General features: G+C 45.3%; 3 protein-coding genes across 3 annotated transcripts; 1 reads left to right on the top strand and 2 right to left on the bottom strand.

Annotated features, from left to right (window-relative positions):
* Positions 1-2,590: 2,590 nt before the first annotated feature.
* PIF1 (PIF1 5'-to-3' DNA helicase) lies at positions 2,591-8,958 on the bottom strand. The gene is made up of 12 exons (XM_021524828.3): positions 8,476-8,958; positions 8,298-8,403; positions 8,097-8,222; positions 7,847-8,000; positions 7,145-7,259; positions 6,965-7,071; positions 6,425-6,564; positions 5,642-5,748; positions 4,770-4,857; positions 4,092-4,237; positions 2,975-3,166; positions 2,591-2,647 (listed from the first exon to the last, which is right to left on the bottom strand). Exons 1-12 carry the CDS (start codon positions 8,956-8,958, stop codon positions 2,591-2,593), a joined length of 1,821 nt encoding a protein of 606 aa, XP_021380503.2.
* A 183-nt stretch (positions 8,959-9,141) lies between these two features.
* CFAP144 (cilia and flagella associated protein 144) lies at positions 9,142-12,377 on the top strand. The gene is made up of 4 exons (XM_021527775.2): positions 9,142-9,285; positions 9,992-10,051; positions 10,972-11,075; positions 12,105-12,377. The coding sequence occupies exons 1-4, from the start codon at positions 9,156-9,158 to the stop codon at positions 12,207-12,209; spliced, it is 399 nt and encodes a 132-aa protein (XP_021383450.1). The 5' UTR covers positions 9,142-9,155; the 3' UTR covers positions 12,210-12,377.
* Positions 10,085-17,118, bottom strand: EBNA1BP2 (EBNA1 binding protein 2). The gene is made up of 9 exons (XM_077785392.1): positions 17,011-17,118; positions 16,844-16,927; positions 16,517-16,674; positions 15,592-15,715; positions 14,364-14,453; positions 14,083-14,158; positions 13,731-13,821; positions 13,240-13,420; positions 10,085-12,882 (listed from the first exon to the last, which is right to left on the bottom strand). The coding sequence occupies exons 1-9, from the start codon at positions 17,089-17,091 to the stop codon at positions 12,832-12,834; spliced, it is 936 nt and encodes a 311-aa protein (XP_077641518.1). The 5' UTR covers positions 17,092-17,118; the 3' UTR covers positions 10,085-12,831.
* Positions 17,119-17,123: the final 5 nt, after the last annotated feature.

Raw genomic sequence — 17,123 nt, 5'->3', positions numbered from 1 at the left:
AAACCTGCTCGGCCTTCAGTCTTCTGCATTTGACGGATTAATGGAGAGAGGAGGAGCATCTCTTCTTCCAGTACAATTGCCACAACGAAAAGTTGTGATTTTTTTTTAAATCCTATGACAATGTACTGAGTTCTAGCTCTAGATGGTGCCTCCAAGAAAAATTAATGTTATGGAGAACATGGAAGAAGGGATATTTATTGTATTTATATATATACAAGATACAAAAATATACAAGTTTTTTTAGCTCATGTACAGTGAAGCATTATTCCATTTAAAAAAGGTCTCATCATAATCCTGACCAAAAAGGAGCCATGACAGAGTCCGACAGCTCAGATTTGTTCTGACTGCTTCTTTTAGGATTTAAATAACAGCTTTCAAACTCAGCATCTGTCCCTATATCTGCTCTAGCTGGAAGTGAGAACATCCAAAATTTACACAGATGGACACCTTTTGGCCTCACAACAGCTGCCAGCCCTTCAAAAGCCACAGCAATTCTGCTTCCACAGTTCCATCATCAAGAACGCAGCCACAACATTTCACGTAAATTAGTAAATGAAATATGGATAACCTTTTCATCTTTAAGTTCTGCTTAGCATTTTATCTCAAATTGGCACCAACCCACACCCCCAAATACAACAGTGAAGATTTCAGTCCCTATGTCCATGAATCTACAGTTAAGTTACTTCACAAGATCATAATTAGAAGTTTATTTGCATTGTACATTATCACCAATCTTACACTCTAAATTTTCTTGCAATTACAGGGGTACAGGAACTTTTTAAGAGGTGTTAAAGGATTTGAACCTGCATTATCTCATTGCTCCTACATAATCAATCCAGAAACTGATTTATTGTCAATGAATGGACTTGCCTCGCATAGTCTTCATAGCTGTCTACCCCAACAGTAAAACTCACTTTAACATTCTGGGTGTTTCAGATCCCACACTTTAAAGTCCAACACAGCACAAATCCCTCATTATACTGCAGCATCCCATCTTTAAAAACCCACAAGAGTGCTAACTGAAACCAGCCCCCTGGCCAAGCAAAAGGTTTGGGACTTGCCTTCCATAGGCTCCAGCTCCACCTCTAGGTACTTCCATCCGCTCCCCATCAAACTTCTTTAAAGAAACAATGTGCTGATACATTAAGAACCTCTCTGAAAAATAGTCACATTTCTGCCTTATACTATTGCTTCCTCCAAGACTCTACCTTCTCAAGCCCAGGGGAAAAGAAACCCAAACCAAAGAAAGAAACACAAAACAAAACAAGAAATACTAAAAAATATATTTTGAAATCCTATAAAAGTCTGTTTTCTGTTTGTTAACCACTGGCTAGTCAACATTCTTTCCTGGCCTTAAGGAGAGCAGCTGCCAAGAAATGCCTTCAACTGCTTACACTGCAAAGGTTTTTTAGAGAATTCCTCTGCAAGAGACAAGTTCCAGCTGAATGTTACTTCATGTTATTCCCATATGTAAAACATTTTAAAATATGCAAGTTACTTTAGCTTTAAACAAAGTGCTAAAATACAAAGACCAAAACTTCTCCTTTATTAAGAAGACAGTACCTTGGTTCTGCTCATGTCTGCTTTTGCTGAAATGAGTGAAGTTACAGCTCATTTCACGTGTCCTTAGCCATTACTCTATTGCACACTCAAGTTCCACCTTATTTAGCCAGACATTTTTTCCAGGAGAAACTCCCATCTGAATTGGAGCCTCATGTGTTTAAACAAGAGGGCACCAGCACCCATCTCCTCTGACCCCCTTCTTGCTCATGGGGTAATGAATCTTCATAGTTCTTATAGTTCCACGATTATGGGTATAAGATGTAGGACTTCCTCCCATTTTTAAATAGTGCCAGTTCATCTCAAAAGGTTAAAAAAACCACAATTATGGGTATAAGATGTAGGACTTCCTCCCATTTTTAAATAGTGCCAGCTCATCTCAAAAGGTAAAAAAAAAATCACCTCATTGTATCAACAGACTAACAAAAGTCTATAGCATAACAGGCAATGTGCAACTCTGACAGTTCTGCTTGTGGAAGAAGTTATGCAGACTCCTGAAGTCAGGCAGCGAGAACAGGTCTCTTGCAGGCAAATCAAGTATTCCAGATATTTAGCACTGCTTTCCCTTGTGTCAGCAGCTCCTGTGAACAATCCATCCAAGCAAAGAGGACACACACTGTCTGTCTCTCAACAGTGGTATACTTGAATAAAGGCACACAGGTCTCAGTCTATACGTGCAGGTAACTAGTTACAATTAGAAGGCAGGAGAGAAGGGTAGGAAGGTCTCTCAGACAAGATCAAACTGTAGAAGTGTCCCTCAGGCACATCCCTGTTCAGTCATTTTGTTTGCTAGAGTTGCATTTGTGACACAGGAGTAGTCAAGACTAGGGGCTCAGAAGGGGTCTGCAGAAGCCTTCCAAATTCCAGAGATGTCTGATGGGGATAGTTCTATGCATTCAGAGTCAGCTGGATGAAGCAAAGATCTTAAAAAAATCTCCTTTGACTTTGTCTATGTTATCAAATATACACAGCAAGATTGTTGCATCTCAGCAGTCTGTGCTGACACCTCTCAGACACCAGAAGAGCATTCTCAGTTGCATTTCCAGTTCTCCTTCTCATCAGTATCTGAATGGGTGTGTAATGAATCCTTTGAGGAGAAAAAAAAAGAAAAAAATACCAGAAATTTATTTCGTGCCCACTTCTCCTTCATTCCTTACTGCAAGAGAAGGATCAAAGAATCCCAACCCATCCTTTCACCCAGAGGACCAGGTAGTGCTACACAACCCCAACACTACAGTGGATATTTTGCCACCAAGAGCTGCCCTGCTACATGCCCTTCTCTGCAGTTTTATCTCTCCTGCCACTACAAGTGTTGATCCTGCTTAGGAAGGAAAAAAAAAAAAACCATCTTGGTGCCCACATCTCTCATGCTGGTTGCACAGGCAGCCTTTGCTAGTGTGAGATTTTTCTTTACCTGGGCAAGAAGCTGATGACGTCTCAGGTGTCTGTAGAACTGCAGCACAGCAGGATCAGCTCTCACTGCTTTTGGATCAAAATCCAGAACACGGAGACCCGCAAGGCTCCGGGCTCGGGAGAGGGCTACGTAAGCCTGCCCACTTTCAAAGACACGAGACAGGGAGATTTCCACACAGTCTAAAGACATGCCCTATCAAAGGCACAGAGAGCTTGGTTACAGAGCAAACAAACAAGGACATTGTGGTGTATAAACACTAACCTGTCCTGTGTGTCTGTCCAAGGTACCATCTTTGGTAAAAGGTTTTGATTTAAAAAAAAGGGAATCAATAGAAAGCAAAGGCATTTTTCCACTGTCAGGAAATTTCTAGTAGATGGTAGGATCCACTAACTAACTCCAGTGAGGCTCTTGTTGTGTCAAACTCCATAAATCCCATCTAATCAACACAGCAGGGAAAGAAATCCTGCTGGTTTCACTGTTAGTAGTTAACTGGGACAGGCACCTTTCTCAAGCAGTCCTTAGGGAGACCTGAGAATTTGGGTAAGGCCTGGCCAGCCCTGTGTCATGGCTTGCAGCAGAATTTACAGCATGGCCTAGTTTAAACTGTGGCATGGACATAAACTCACAGGTCACAGGTCTCCAAGACCAGTATTTATCAAGTATAAAGTCTTCTGGAAAAGAAGGAACTTTGAAAATATTACACTGTTACACTGAAAGCTATATTGAAGAAATCCCCGCTGCATACCACCAAAGGGCTAGTCCAGCCCAAAGAGCACAGCTGTGGCTCCAGCAGCTTCCTCAGTTACCCTGCAGAGCTCAGATCCCTAATTCTCTCAGGGGAGCACTACCCTCATCAGCCCACAGTGATAAATAATGCTGCTTTACAGTCCAACACCAACTCTGCAGGTGGCAGTGTCCTTAAGGAAATCCCACTACTACTAACAGCCCCACAACCAAAAGAGATGCTATCTCTCTGCAGCTAGACACATTCTGGAGCTCCCTCCCCAGCAAGAGCCTTTCAGCTTTCTCTCCTGTTTCACCAGCAATGCAAGCTCACCCAGGAAAAAAGGTTTATAATGGTGTAAAAGTCTATAGATAGCTGTACAAGAACACCCACCTGACTCTTGTGAATGGAAATGGCCCATGCCAATTTTAAAGGTAATTGCTGGCGACTCAGATGAACTCCTGATGCTCCTTTAATGACCCATTTCTCCATTTTTATGAGCTGTGTGACCCCACAAAGAAACCTCACCTTAGGCAGCCCTGTAGGAATGGAAGCAGGAAAAAAACAGAGGTGTATTCCTGACACTCAACAACCAGGATGTCAGCATCTTAAGAACACCTTTTTTCTGCCTAAACCAAACCTAAATCCACAGACAGTAAATAGCATGTCCTGAAATTATGTTTGACACCTACTTAGGCAGAAGAGTTAAAGGCAGGTATTTTACCAGTTGCGATGCAGAGAAAAATACATTTTGCAGGTAGCAGAACATTATTCTTTGAGAAAAACAAACAAAAATTCATCAAAACTTGCTTCAACAGAACAAACAGGGAATTCAAATGAGCATACACATTTACATACAGAATACAGAATACAAGAGGCCTACAGATAGCTGTAGCTGATGCAGTGCATGACATCACAGCTCGTGAGAGCCCCAAGCCTGCAGAGATCTCTCTGCTTTCCTTCAAATTACTACCAAGCTGTAAACAGAATTAAGAAGTCATCAACCACCAGGGACAAACTGTTTTGTTATTTTCCCACTTCCTTCAACAAAATATCGAAAGGCTTACTTACCCTTCTGTTCACTTTCAAACCCTACAACAACACCTCGTGCCCCATTCACTAGCCCTTGAGACACATCAAGATTCTTTGCTAACATCACCTACGGAGAAAAAGAAAAATCCTTAATGCAGCACTTCTACAGCCTGTTCAGCTACCTGCAGCTAAACTTCTTGCCAGGAAGCATAAGCACATCAGGCTGATTTGGCCAAATCATCCTATCCTGCCTATTGCAGCACCATCTCCGATTTGATTGGAATTATTTCAGTCTTTCCTTTCTAGGATTCCTAATTACATGATTTTACAGCATTTTACTTGAGCTATTTCTGTCCACAGCTGTGAGCTCAGATCTAGGGAGCAGTTTCCCCTTCACCAGGCATCACCAGCCTATGCATATACAGATTCTGGGAACAGCAAAGGAACAAGTTTCCAAAGCAAACAGTGCTACTACCAAGTACAATCCTACGTCATTTCCATTTTGACAGCCCTAGCTCAGATCCAGGTACCCAGTCCAGCAAATACGGCAAGCTGTGCCATACCTTTACAGGTGAGGAGGGCTGCTGTACCTGGAGCTGAGACTGCAGGCAAGGACTGCTTATGCTCTCTGCTATTGGAAAGCTTCTAAATTTGATTGGACATGTCTGTCAAAGTCACAGCAATCACCACTGTCCCCAAGACATGAACCTGAACTCATCTTCTGTCTGGATAAGACTCTGAGCAGAAAAGATACACAAACTGGGATAGAATCTTCTGTTGGCCTGGCATAGCCATTCTAGACTGAATTTGCATGCTGTATATTAATCTACTCTATACATTTATCTGAAATTTCTCCATTTTTCTTACGCCATTTGTTCTGGTCTATCACACATGTATGTGCACACACTTACCTGAGCTCCGAGCTTTAGCTCAACTCTACCACCCACAGGACACTGAGCATCAATTAACTTCACTAGCATTGGGTCACTGTCTAAAGCCTCAAACACATGCACTTCTCCTGTTAAGGAAAGAAAGACAGAACTTACAAATGTTGATCATACTCTACACAGCATTTCAGGAGTTCAGCATTTATTTCTAATAGTAACTCCTCTTTTAATACCCATTCTGCTCCGCTGTTATGACATCCTCACACAAACCTAGTCACATCTAACAGCAGAGAGCTCACTATTGTTTCTCTTCCCTATATAACTTCCAGAGCATGGAAAGGCACAGGATTGAAAGGTTAGCAGTAAATAAGAACTGAGCAGACAGCATTTTGACCAGTTTCACTCACTACCAACACCAGATCTCCAAAGCAGGTTAAGGAAGAATCCAAGGAAGGGCCAGCAAGCCAAAAAAAGCAAAAAAATTAAATAGCCTTGAATTCAAGTCATGGCTGGATAGACTGTGGCCTTTTTAAGATGCTATAGAAAGAAAAAGTAGGGGTGTGGAGGCAATAAATTACCCAACCTATCTCACAGCAAGCAATGAGCTTTCTGTCTCTTACAAACCAAATACTGACATTGTGGATTTTTAAACAAAAAACTAAATTTTTTCCTTAGACACCTCAATTCCAACACAGAGAACTTGGATGGTGCTGCTGTGCATGACAGAGCACTAGTTCCACCTGACACTCCAGTACCTGCCCTGCAGAGCTCAGCCCCAGAGCCAGGAGTTTCCTCCACCGAGTTCACCTGGTAGCTGTTGCAAGCGTCTCTCATTGGTTATGTCTACATCATCTTTATGGGTGCAGAGCCTCGTAGCCAGGATCCCATCACGCTCAGACTTGTGAGCAGCTGTCTGCATCAGTTGTCTGGTAACCTCCTCTGTGCACCTGGTAGCCAGGAAAAGGGAATTCTTCTTTAAAGTGATCAGGAACAGGTTTGAGCAGCAGTAACCTCCACACAGCTAAATCAGTCTGTGCAAGCTACAGGCCTCCAGAGAGGCCAGAGAAGGATACCTGCATAAAGTCAGAGAGCAGAGCCAGTGTGTGCCCCAGCCCTGCCAGCTCAGGATCCTTTGAAATCGTTCACAGGAATTACAGAGGGACCCTAGGAAGGGTCCTTCCTTACCAGAGCAGTATATATGAAACCTGCCTACATTAACTAAAGCATTTATAGCTTTTTCTCACAGCTACACATTTCTGACAGAGTACAGAAAAGTGACAAACTGCTCTTTCCTCTGCTTCATCAGTGGGGAGCAGGGATTACAAAGAGAGATGGGTTTCTCCTCACCTGCCTAAACGGATTGCACTCAGGATTGAGACAAAGGTCTTGTCAGTCTGTCTCCGCACTTCAGTCAGCTCCATGTTTATGTGGATGCATTTCCTCCAGCATTTTGCCTGGAAATATCATTCTCATGTTAAGAAAAAGGCAGACTGAAGTATGAGAATGAGTTTAGGGACAGTTCTGTACCTGGAAGCAGAACTTGGTTTCTTCATTAGCCTTGGAGACTGGGGGTAGCTGTAAGAAATCCCCACAGATAATTAGCTGAATTCCTCCAAAAGGCTCATCCCGTTTTCTGACAGCCCTGAAAGGGATAGAAGAGAAGTTTTGAACATCCTCCAGAATCTGGATATAGCCAGGTCGCAGAAGTTACTTCTTATTCTGTCTGTATATTCAAACCTAGACAACCTGCAGTGAAAGATGCTTATCCTCAGCTGCCTCAGAAAAGCTCAAATAATTTAGCAGTGCTTGTACAAGACATTAAATTTGCTTTGCTTACCTAGCCTAGAGATCATTAGCAGTGTTGGTTCTTTAGTGGCTGTTATACTACAGCTATTTCTGTCTTCCAAGAAAATAGCTGTCTTCTTACAGCTTTTCTGTTTTCTGTCTTGCCACCTTTTGGGGGAGCTATATGTTCTGGATTCAGCTCTATAGACAGCACATAGCTCAGGAGATGAAGAAAGTAACCCAAACAGCCACAGCTGTGAGTGAGGAGTGGACATGACCAAAACTTATCTCATGGTAAAGATCAACCCAGATGCTATGATTTCATGCTTTGTTATAGTCTTGTACCAGCAGCCGCCTTGTATCCATGCACAAAACAAAAGAAAGTAAGCAGACTGGAAATTTAGAGAAATTAATTTCTGCTAGTTTGACCTGCCAATTGCTCACCTTGCCACTGCTTCCAGCTTGTCAAAGAACTTGCCATCCACCATTGAAATCTCATCAATAATTAAGTGCTGGCAGGCCAGCCAATGCTGGCGCACCCCTGGCCTCTCTGCAAGCTGAATGCACTGTTCCAGTGGTGCCTTCCCAGAGCCGATCCCTGTCACAAGACCAAAAAACAATGCTTTACGATGCTCCTGATTCTTTGGGAAGGGAGTAAGAGCTCCCAGCCCCTTGCTGTCGGGCAGGCCATCACCTGCAAAGGCATGCAGAGTAGTGCCACCGATGTGACAAGCCGCCACTCCCGTGCTGGCTGTAGGGTAGGTGACGTTCGGAGGGAGGGAGCCCACGATTCTCTTCAGCAGGAACGACTTCCCGGTCCCTTCGAGAGAGAAGCAACAGGTCAATGGCCAGGACTATCCCCGGGGAGCAGTTGAGAGTGGCCGGGAGCTCTTACCTGCAGAGCCGGTGAAGAAGATGCTCTTCCCGCTGCGCACGGCGCCCAGCACCGCCTCCTGCTCCGCCGAGAGCCTCGCCGGGGGCCGCCTCTCGGCGCGGGGCACCTGCGGGACAGGAGGGGGTGCGCTGTGCGGGGAGCGCCGCTACCCGGGGCCGCCCCTCGCCCCGGGACTCACCTCCGCCGGGCGCTCCCCCCGCTCTTCGCCGGGGCGGCGGCGGCCGGGGCCGCACAGCAAGTCCCGGTCCTGCACCGGGCTGATGACGGAGAAGGACGGCGGCGGCCGCTCCAGCAGGCGGGGGCGGCGCGGCGCGTCCCGCGACCCGGCGGCCACCTTGAGCCGCAGGAGGCGGAGGAAGCGGCGCAGCGCGTCCGGGGGGCAGTCGGACAGCAGCACCTGGGCGCCGTCCGGCCCCACGCGCACCGCCGCCCGCCCCTCGCCCGCGAACCGCGTGAAGAGCCGGACGGCGTCACCGGCCAGCACGAAGCTCAGCACCGCCGCCGCCGCGCCGCTGCCGCCGGCCACCCGCAGCACGGGCTGCCGCAGCTCGTTGCGGCCCAGCAGCACGGTCGCGTTCCGCATGACGCGGCGGCGCGGGGCGAGTCCCCCCGGCAGCGGCTGCTCCACGGCCGCCGTGCAGCGCAGCTCCGCCGCCTCCATCGCCCCGCCGGCCGTTCAAACGCGCCGCGTGCGCCGCCGCCAATCAGCGCCCTGGGCTTTAACTCGACCACCAATAGGAGGCAGGAAGGGAGGGGCGAGAGGCGGAGCGCCGGGCGGACCAATCAGCGGCCTCGGCGGCAGCAGGCGGGCGTTGCCAGGGACGCGCGCCGGCAGGGACGCGCGGCGGCGGCGCGGCCATGGACGCGCCCCGCGGCGAGAGGGACCCGCCGGACGCGCTGCAGAACCGCCTCCGCACCGAGCGGGCCAACAAGGAGCGCCGCTGGCAGCTGCTCTTCACGCAGTACACCGTGAACCCCTTCCACCCCGGTGAGGCCTCGCGGCCACAGGGAACCCGCGTAAAGCCCCGGGGACATGAAAAGCCGTGAGGGGAGTCGGGGGGACCGGAGGCAAGCCCGCAGTGCTCAGCTGCACGCTGGAACGCAGCTGCGCCCAGGCGGGGCAGCAGTGGCCAGTGAGAGGGGTGAAGATGGAAAGGGCAACTTTTGCCTAGGGAACCGATCTGCACACTCAGAGACAGAACCAAGACATGACGCACTTGCCCCGATGGTGCCTTCAGTAACCACATAGAAGTGAGGCAACTATTTAGGATGTGCAGCTTACAAGTTCAGTTCAAATACAGAGCCTAGGTAGGGTAGCGGGCCCCAACACCACACCCTGTTCCTTCAGGATCTGATTGCTTTCTACCTGCCAATTCACAGTCTGTGATAGCACAGGTATAGATTCTTTCAGGTCTAGTTTTTTTTAATAAAACAACAAAGAAAAATAATTTCCTGAGACTTGGCACTCAGGCCATGCCTTGACTGGGGTGGGACTCTGATATGGTAAGCACAGGCAGCGTCCTATTAAAGGGCCTTTATCACAGTTAATGACCTTCCCTTCCTAGAAGTTGCCATTAATCAGTATTTCTAACTCAGTTTCTTCTATGCACGTGCAGTTCAATAACACATATTCTATACCTGGCTGTGATGCCAAATTCACATTAAAGTCATTCACCTGTCTCATTTCTCTCCAGTTCACATGGTTGCTAGGAAGCCAATGTCTCGGCATGAGAATGTACAGGAACCGATAAATGGTAAGAAAAGCTTGTGGTAACTACATAAGAAAATTATTAACACATAAGATTTAATAATTATCAGTCTCAAATATCATGTATGTGGAAACACCTCTGTGACCATATAAGTAAGTTAAACTCATTTATGATTTTTGTTTGTAAAGCAGCTTTTTTCCACTTTAAGGCCCTTTCCCATTACTTTCCATTTTCAGCACAAGTTTGCACCCATGCAATTATGCTCTCATTTTTGTTTTTAATTAAAATATATATCACCTTTAAAATATATACAATTCCTTATATTCATACTATAAACTTTTAGTTGAGAATCTAAACCTCTCGGGAAAACAAAAATACCTAGGAGTATGTTCTGTATGTACATGTTGCCTGCCATTGCAGATTCTACCCAACCACCACACAGGTTAAACTGCTGAAATGACTGCCCAGTCTTACTTTAGAACACTGGTAACAAGAGCCCTTATAGCAGCTGCTCCCTTATTTCTAACGTGCTAATTTTGTCAAAAAAACTTTAATGGGTCCGGGAAGGTTGGCCTGCTCTATTCAAGACTGGGGAGGGTGGCAAACCAGACCAGGGAAAGGCTGTAGGTCTCAGGCAACTGAGAAAGTTGAGAGCTGTCATGGAGCACTGGTTCGTACTAGATGTGGTGTAGGAAAAGTAAGATGCTGCAGTACAATGACAGGGATACCAGAATTAACAGGACAGTACTGTCAGGCAAATCTTGAAACTTCCTCAGGAAATATTTGAGTAGGAATGTCACCGTACATTCTGACAGTATCATTCACAGAGGCACAGAGGCTGCCTCTACCGTTGCTGTTCTTGTTGTTGCTTGGATAGTGTTAAGATGTCCCATTCTAACACATGCCCACAGGTGACTAATTTTTAAACACACTTTCATTTGTATTTGTGTCTCTTAAAATGACAGATGAATTCCTGAATCTTCTTCACCGTGCAGCAGAAGTGCCAAGAAAGAAATACTCAGAGCCACAAACTGAAAGCCAAGAAATTGGCTGGCATACAACACCTTTGGTGAGTAGGATACTTAAAGACTCAGCCCTTTACAGGATTCAGAGATATTAGGCCTGCCACACTGAAAAATACTCATGCAGGAAAACAATTTGTGACAAACAAGGAAAACAAGAATTACAGGGAGTGAACAGAGCTGTTCACAGAAAACAAGTTGACAAAATTTACACCTAAGAGGACTCTTCACACTGGCGGAGACTTGTAAAAAGAGAAGCAGTACACTTCCCCTGAGAAACCTGACTGCAAAACAACTACAGTGACAGTGAGAGCACACTGCCAAATGCCACAGTTGTACTCAGGGCTGTTTATTAAAGTGTTCAGCCATGAGAAATGGTGTAGTGAGCAATGGGAAGTGACGTACAGAAGTATTGTAAAAAGAAATGTGCTGCTTTACAGCATCTTTCAAACAAATTGCAAGCAGAACCATAAAATTAATAATCATGTAAGTATACCCAAAGCAGATACACCAGTGAGGATTTGTCTGGGGAAGTGTGAATAAACAGAAGGAAAAGAAATATGATTAACAAGTTGAGACATCAATCATATCTGGCTAACAGCTGTACTGATGACTGACTTTGCAGATTAATGTTTTGGGAAAGGCAAATTTTGGCCTGTTATAAAGAGAACTAAGATAAATAAGAAAATAAGACAATTTTCATTGACGTTTCATATTATATATCAAGTAAACTAGTTACTCATGACAAGAGTAGAGACAGACATCCCAGCTGGGCTCTAAGGTATTAAGGAACTGCTGGTAGGATTAGTCTGGCAGGGTTGAGGCAACAAAACATGTGTGTAGGGAAGCAAGTCTGATTTTTAGAGTCAGAACTGATGATGTTGTTTAATTTGTTAGGTTTTCCTTATTTGTCAGGCTTGACCATGACAAAGCAGTGAACAGTACAGTGGTACCCTTCTCTTCTGCCATTTGGACATTTCTCAGCAGTGGAATATCATGTGTCACTCCCCCCAGGAGGGACTACTACTACTGGTTTTAGCAAAAGCTCATGACTGTTTGTCATTTTTGTTTCCCAGGTTCCTTTCGACCGCAATGATACCAGATTCTACTTCCCACGCCAGACAACTGAGATTACCATCCATGGCTACCCTGCACCACGGGGAGAGAAGACTAAAGACTAGCACGGGGGAAGGCCACAGATGAATGTTAATGACATCTAATGTGTTAGGTCCTGCTCGTTATCTAGCAAACCTGGCAGATTTCTAGTGACAGGCAATAGAAAAGAGAACTTTAATCTGTCAAGATATACAACCTGACAACAGTGACACAAATAAACCTATCTGTAAGGCTCTGTATTCATCTCACTGCTGTTCCTATACCCATCTACACAAATAGTCTAAAAAAACACTCTAACATCTCAAAAAGCTTCAGACATTGGCAACACGAATCAGAACTGAAGGTCACCAACCTTCCTCTTAAGAGTAGTGGTGGAAAAATCTGTCAGAATGAAGGGTACAAAGGGCAGGCTTCAGCCACCATTCGTTGAACAGTTAAGCATGAGTTACACATAGTTCTGTGCAAATCAATTAATGCGTTCACACACCAAAGCTTTAAGTAGAAAAAAATCCTTCAACAAAACAGACAGTAAAAAAAAATTAGTGATAAGGCACTGGTTTCCACTGACTTTTTTTCCTTGCCACTGCAAAGCATCCAGCTCACTCCACAGTGTACTGCTTGATGACAGCAGAAACACATCTTGCAACACAAAGAAACACAGGAACCCCACTGGGGAGCACAGTTCTCTTAGCGGGCTCGGTTCTTCATTTTCTGCCTTGCTCTCTTTCCAGGTCTCTTCTGCAAAAAAAAAAAAAAAAAAAAAAAAAGGACAGATTCAGATCTTTATTTTCATGTTCTCCATCTTTGTTCTAGCTCTATAGCTTGGGGACGATACCAAAGAGAGAGTATTTATGAGAACGTCCGGAGAGGAAGGTTTCGGAACACAGGTAGCAAAGAGCACTTTTTAACTCCCTTTCTTATTTTTCTACCAAACCACTGTCCCCAGCTCTGTTAGTAACTAAATTATGCTTAGCTCCCAAAGACAGGCATCACTTCCAGAGGCTGGAGGCATCTATCATGCACTCATCTCTCCCTGCCAGACATAGCCTGACTTCCTAGCCAAGCAGGATCGTTTTCATGCAACGTTTTACTTACATTAAGGGCTTTTTTCCCTCCTTTTCCTCCTCTTCCTCCTTTTCCTGGGCCTTTGTTGTGAGCCACTTTTGACTGGAAGCTGGATACATCATTAAAACTCTCCTTTGTGTTCCACTTTGAGCCCTTCTTCTTCCCACCAAAACCAAACTTTTGGTTTTTGTATCGTCTTTTGGCATTTGGTCTGAAAAACAACCAACCAGCATCACTGCCTACATTCCTTGTTTCAGAAAGCTCTCAAGACACAAATATATACACTCATGGTCTCCCATCTACCATGATAAACCTTTCCTCTCTTAACAAAGATGCAAAAATTACCACATTTCAGTCTCTGTTCCATTTTGGACATAGTCATCTTCTCTTCAGGAACAGAAAGCCACCTTGGACTTACTTTAACATTAAACAGAACAGTTTCTTGTTCCCCAAAATTATCCCCTAAAAAGACTGAAAAATCAGACATTCTGTATTTAACTATCTTTCATTTCTGGTCTCACCCCTTCTTTGTCCGTTGACTTGCATTGCCTTTTTTATTCCCTTGAGATGACGTCTGCTCTTCATCTAGAAAGTCCAGCTTGTCAGAGAGACCTGCAGGAGTGAAGACATCACAGCTACATCTCAGAAAATACAAATTTTCACTCTAAGCAAGTAATAACAACAGGTCATCCTCACTGAAGAACAGCTGCTTGGGAGGTTTTTCATGCCACTGGCACACAATTCTGCATAGGAGCAGCTTTCCAAACTCAAGACCCAGAACTACAGACACAGTGACCACTTCACACTGCCCTGCACTGCTCACACACCACTACTGCCCTTACACATTTGTTCCCTTAGACAAGTTGAGTTTACCTTTCTGGTATTTCTTGACTGCATTCAACATATTTTTCTTCTCCTTTTGTCTCCTCTGCAGAACCTCAACTTGCACCTGAGATTAGAAGCAGAAAGTTAGTGTTGTTCCTTGCAGTGTCCCATACTTTTGTTCTGTTTTCCTTCAGAGCAGCTAGATGGAAGACTAGACAGATCTGTGTGTTTTAGCCAGACTCCTGTGGTCACACTTTTCCAGCTCCCCACTCAGGCTCTAAATTCTTTTCACAGATCCTTTTGCACATGTCCCTTTTGTAGCTCCTCACCTTCTTGCCATATTTTCTCATTGCACGGAGTTGTTTTGCTTTCTCAGATCTTTCCATTGCTTCTTGTTTACTCTTAAGTTTCTGTCGAATCTAATTAGAGAATAGAAAAAAACGAAATTTATTAGTAACACATAAAAAAAAAGATAATTTTATAATTTCTGTACTGATCTATAGCCAAAATCTGGCTAAAAAAGACAAAACTCACACAAGAGAGAAGACAAAGCCATATAATAGGCTCTAAAGAACTGAGAGTAACTTGTCAGTCTATTTGGGTGTATGAAAAAGACTTAATAGTTTCTTTCTTGTCATTATTAAAAGTAAAGCACTGAAGAAAAGACAACAATCCTGTAGAAAATATAATTTTTGTTTCCTCCTTGTTGACAAACATTTTTATAAGGATGCTGCCTTATGAAGAATTACAAAAATTTCAACACACATCTTTGTGATTCAGTCTAGTGACTCCAGCAGGAGATAAAAACTGTTCTTCAAATGCAAGTCAGCAAAAGATGTGCAGGATTGACTTAAACCTTAGTATTGGCTAATTATCATTCTTCATCTTATCTAGAAATGTTCCATCAGAAAGCAGAATAGTGACCCAATGATACATTAATCTTCAAACTAGACTCCAGCTCATGCTTCTTTAATTTATACAATGTAGTCTTTTTAACAAATGTAAACCAAAAAATAGAGTTCAATTTTGAACAAAGACTACAGGCAAAAAGGAAATGTGTGAAATACTTATTTCCTACACCAATCTAACCTCCTATCCAAAACATATTCATTCAATAACATACCATTTAAAATCACAGAAAACCGGAACACACTGACAATAAACAAAAGGTGTCTTTCCTTAAATAGGAAAAAAAGAATTGCTTTAAAGCCACAGTCAACTGCAAGTTTTATGACAAAGAGCAAAAACAGGCAACTTTACATCCACTGTTACACATACTAAGAAAAATTCTCCCTTTTTAATATTAAACACATCCAGGACAAAGTAGAAATTGTGTTTTTCTACTTCATCATCCAACCTGTTATAAAACTCTGCACATTGCACCAAAAACCTAAATAAAAAGAAATCTCCTGTCACAAAGTTTCAAACCAAATCATTGTCACAGGAATTGGAAAAGCGACAATGGTCAGTACTCATATGTCACACCTTAAATTTAATCCTTACCCCAGACTAAAACACTCACATTACACTGGAAAGAAAGCCACTCATTGCACGTACCTTCTGCATCTGTTGGTCTGATTTGGCCATCTCTGCAAAGTAATCATCCGGCCTCCTCGTGGGAACTTGCAGCTTATGCAGCCTGGGGAGGGCTTCCAGGACAGCTGCCTGTGCCTGCCGGTAGCTGGGAGAGAGCAGAGCAGCAGCTGTCACTGCAGCAGCCTGTCACTGCACTGGTGCTGTCACTGCAGCAGCCTGTCACTGCAGCAGCCCTGTCACTGCAGCAGCCTGTCACTGCACTGGTGCTGTCACTGCAGCAGCCTGTCACTGCAGCAGCCCTGTCACTGCAGCAGCCCTGTCACTGCACTGGTGCTGTCACTGCAGCAGCCTGTCACTGCAGCAGCCCTGTCACTGCATGTCAGGCACCTCACAGTGCTGACACAAACTGCTCACACAAGCAGGCTGATGCTGGGATCTAGCACGCATTGGTCTGGAATTATATCACCATTCTGTGGACGTCCAGTGCTACTGAAAGCGGCTTAGGTGCCAGTACAACATTAACATTTATATCTTGCACATGAACATTTATCTTATTTCCAGTTATAGGGGTTTTTTTTGTTGGAATATAAAAGGCAAAGCAAAACAAGAGAACTGTAAGAGCACCAAAACAAACCCACAAAGAAAAATTGTGTTAGTTTGTCCTGCTATCAAGGAGCTTTTAAAATAAACTCAGCAAAAGATGAAGTCTGCTATGAAGAGGGAAATTATTTATTTTCAGTCACACAGCAGTTGAATATACTAGCACTAATTTGTAGTTATTTTGGAAAACATTGAGAGCCATCGAATGTAAAATAACATGGCCAAGAGTAGCACAGTGACAGCCAGCGTAGCAGCCTGCAGCAACCTGTAGCACACTGGTGAAACGTAACTCCAAAAACGGAGCAACATACTGGGACGCCACATGAAATCTCCTTTTGACACTTACAAACTCATCTCTCTCTGGAAATCATTCTCAGGGTCAACGGCATCAGACGCAGAAGCACTCTGAGAAACGGGGTCCGCGACCGGGCCCAGAGTCACGTCCAGCCTTTCCACCCAGGCCAGCTGCTGCCTGAATTCGGCCAGGCACTGCCTCAGGCCGTCCTGTGAAAGGAGCACAGCTCAGCACAGCAGCGCACGGCCCGACCCGGCCCGGTGGCCGAGCGGCACCGGTGGCTGCTCCTGGGGCCGCCCGGCCACAGCCGGCCCCCGCCCCGCAGCGCGGAGCACCGAGCCCGCCGGGGCTTTTGGTGGCCCCGCGCTCCCCGCTCACCGTGTCATTGCGCCGCTTCGGCCGCTCCTCCAGCACCACGTTCAGCCCCGGCTTCAGCGCGCCCTTCGCGAAGGCCTCCTGGAGCTGCGAGAGAGTTCGGTCAGTCCGCGCCGCCGGCACCGAGGGGCCCTTCCCCACCGGCCTCGCCACGGCGGCCACGGGCTCACCTCCGAGTCCGAGAGCGAGGAATCCTCCGAGTCCGAGCCGGAGCCCGAGAAGGACCCACGCCGCGCCGCCGCCGCCGCCATCGCCGCCGCCGCTTCCGGCCGCGTGCGCCGCC

The sequence above is a fragment of the Lonchura striata genome, chromosome 9 (assembly GCF_046129695.1).
Source record: "Lonchura striata isolate bLonStr1 chromosome 9, bLonStr1.mat, whole genome shotgun sequence".
Lineage (NCBI taxonomy): Eukaryota > Metazoa > Chordata > Aves > Passeriformes > Estrildidae > Lonchura > Lonchura striata.
Note: the sequence above shows the minus strand (reverse complement) of the source record. Positions and strands in the feature narration are given on the sequence as shown.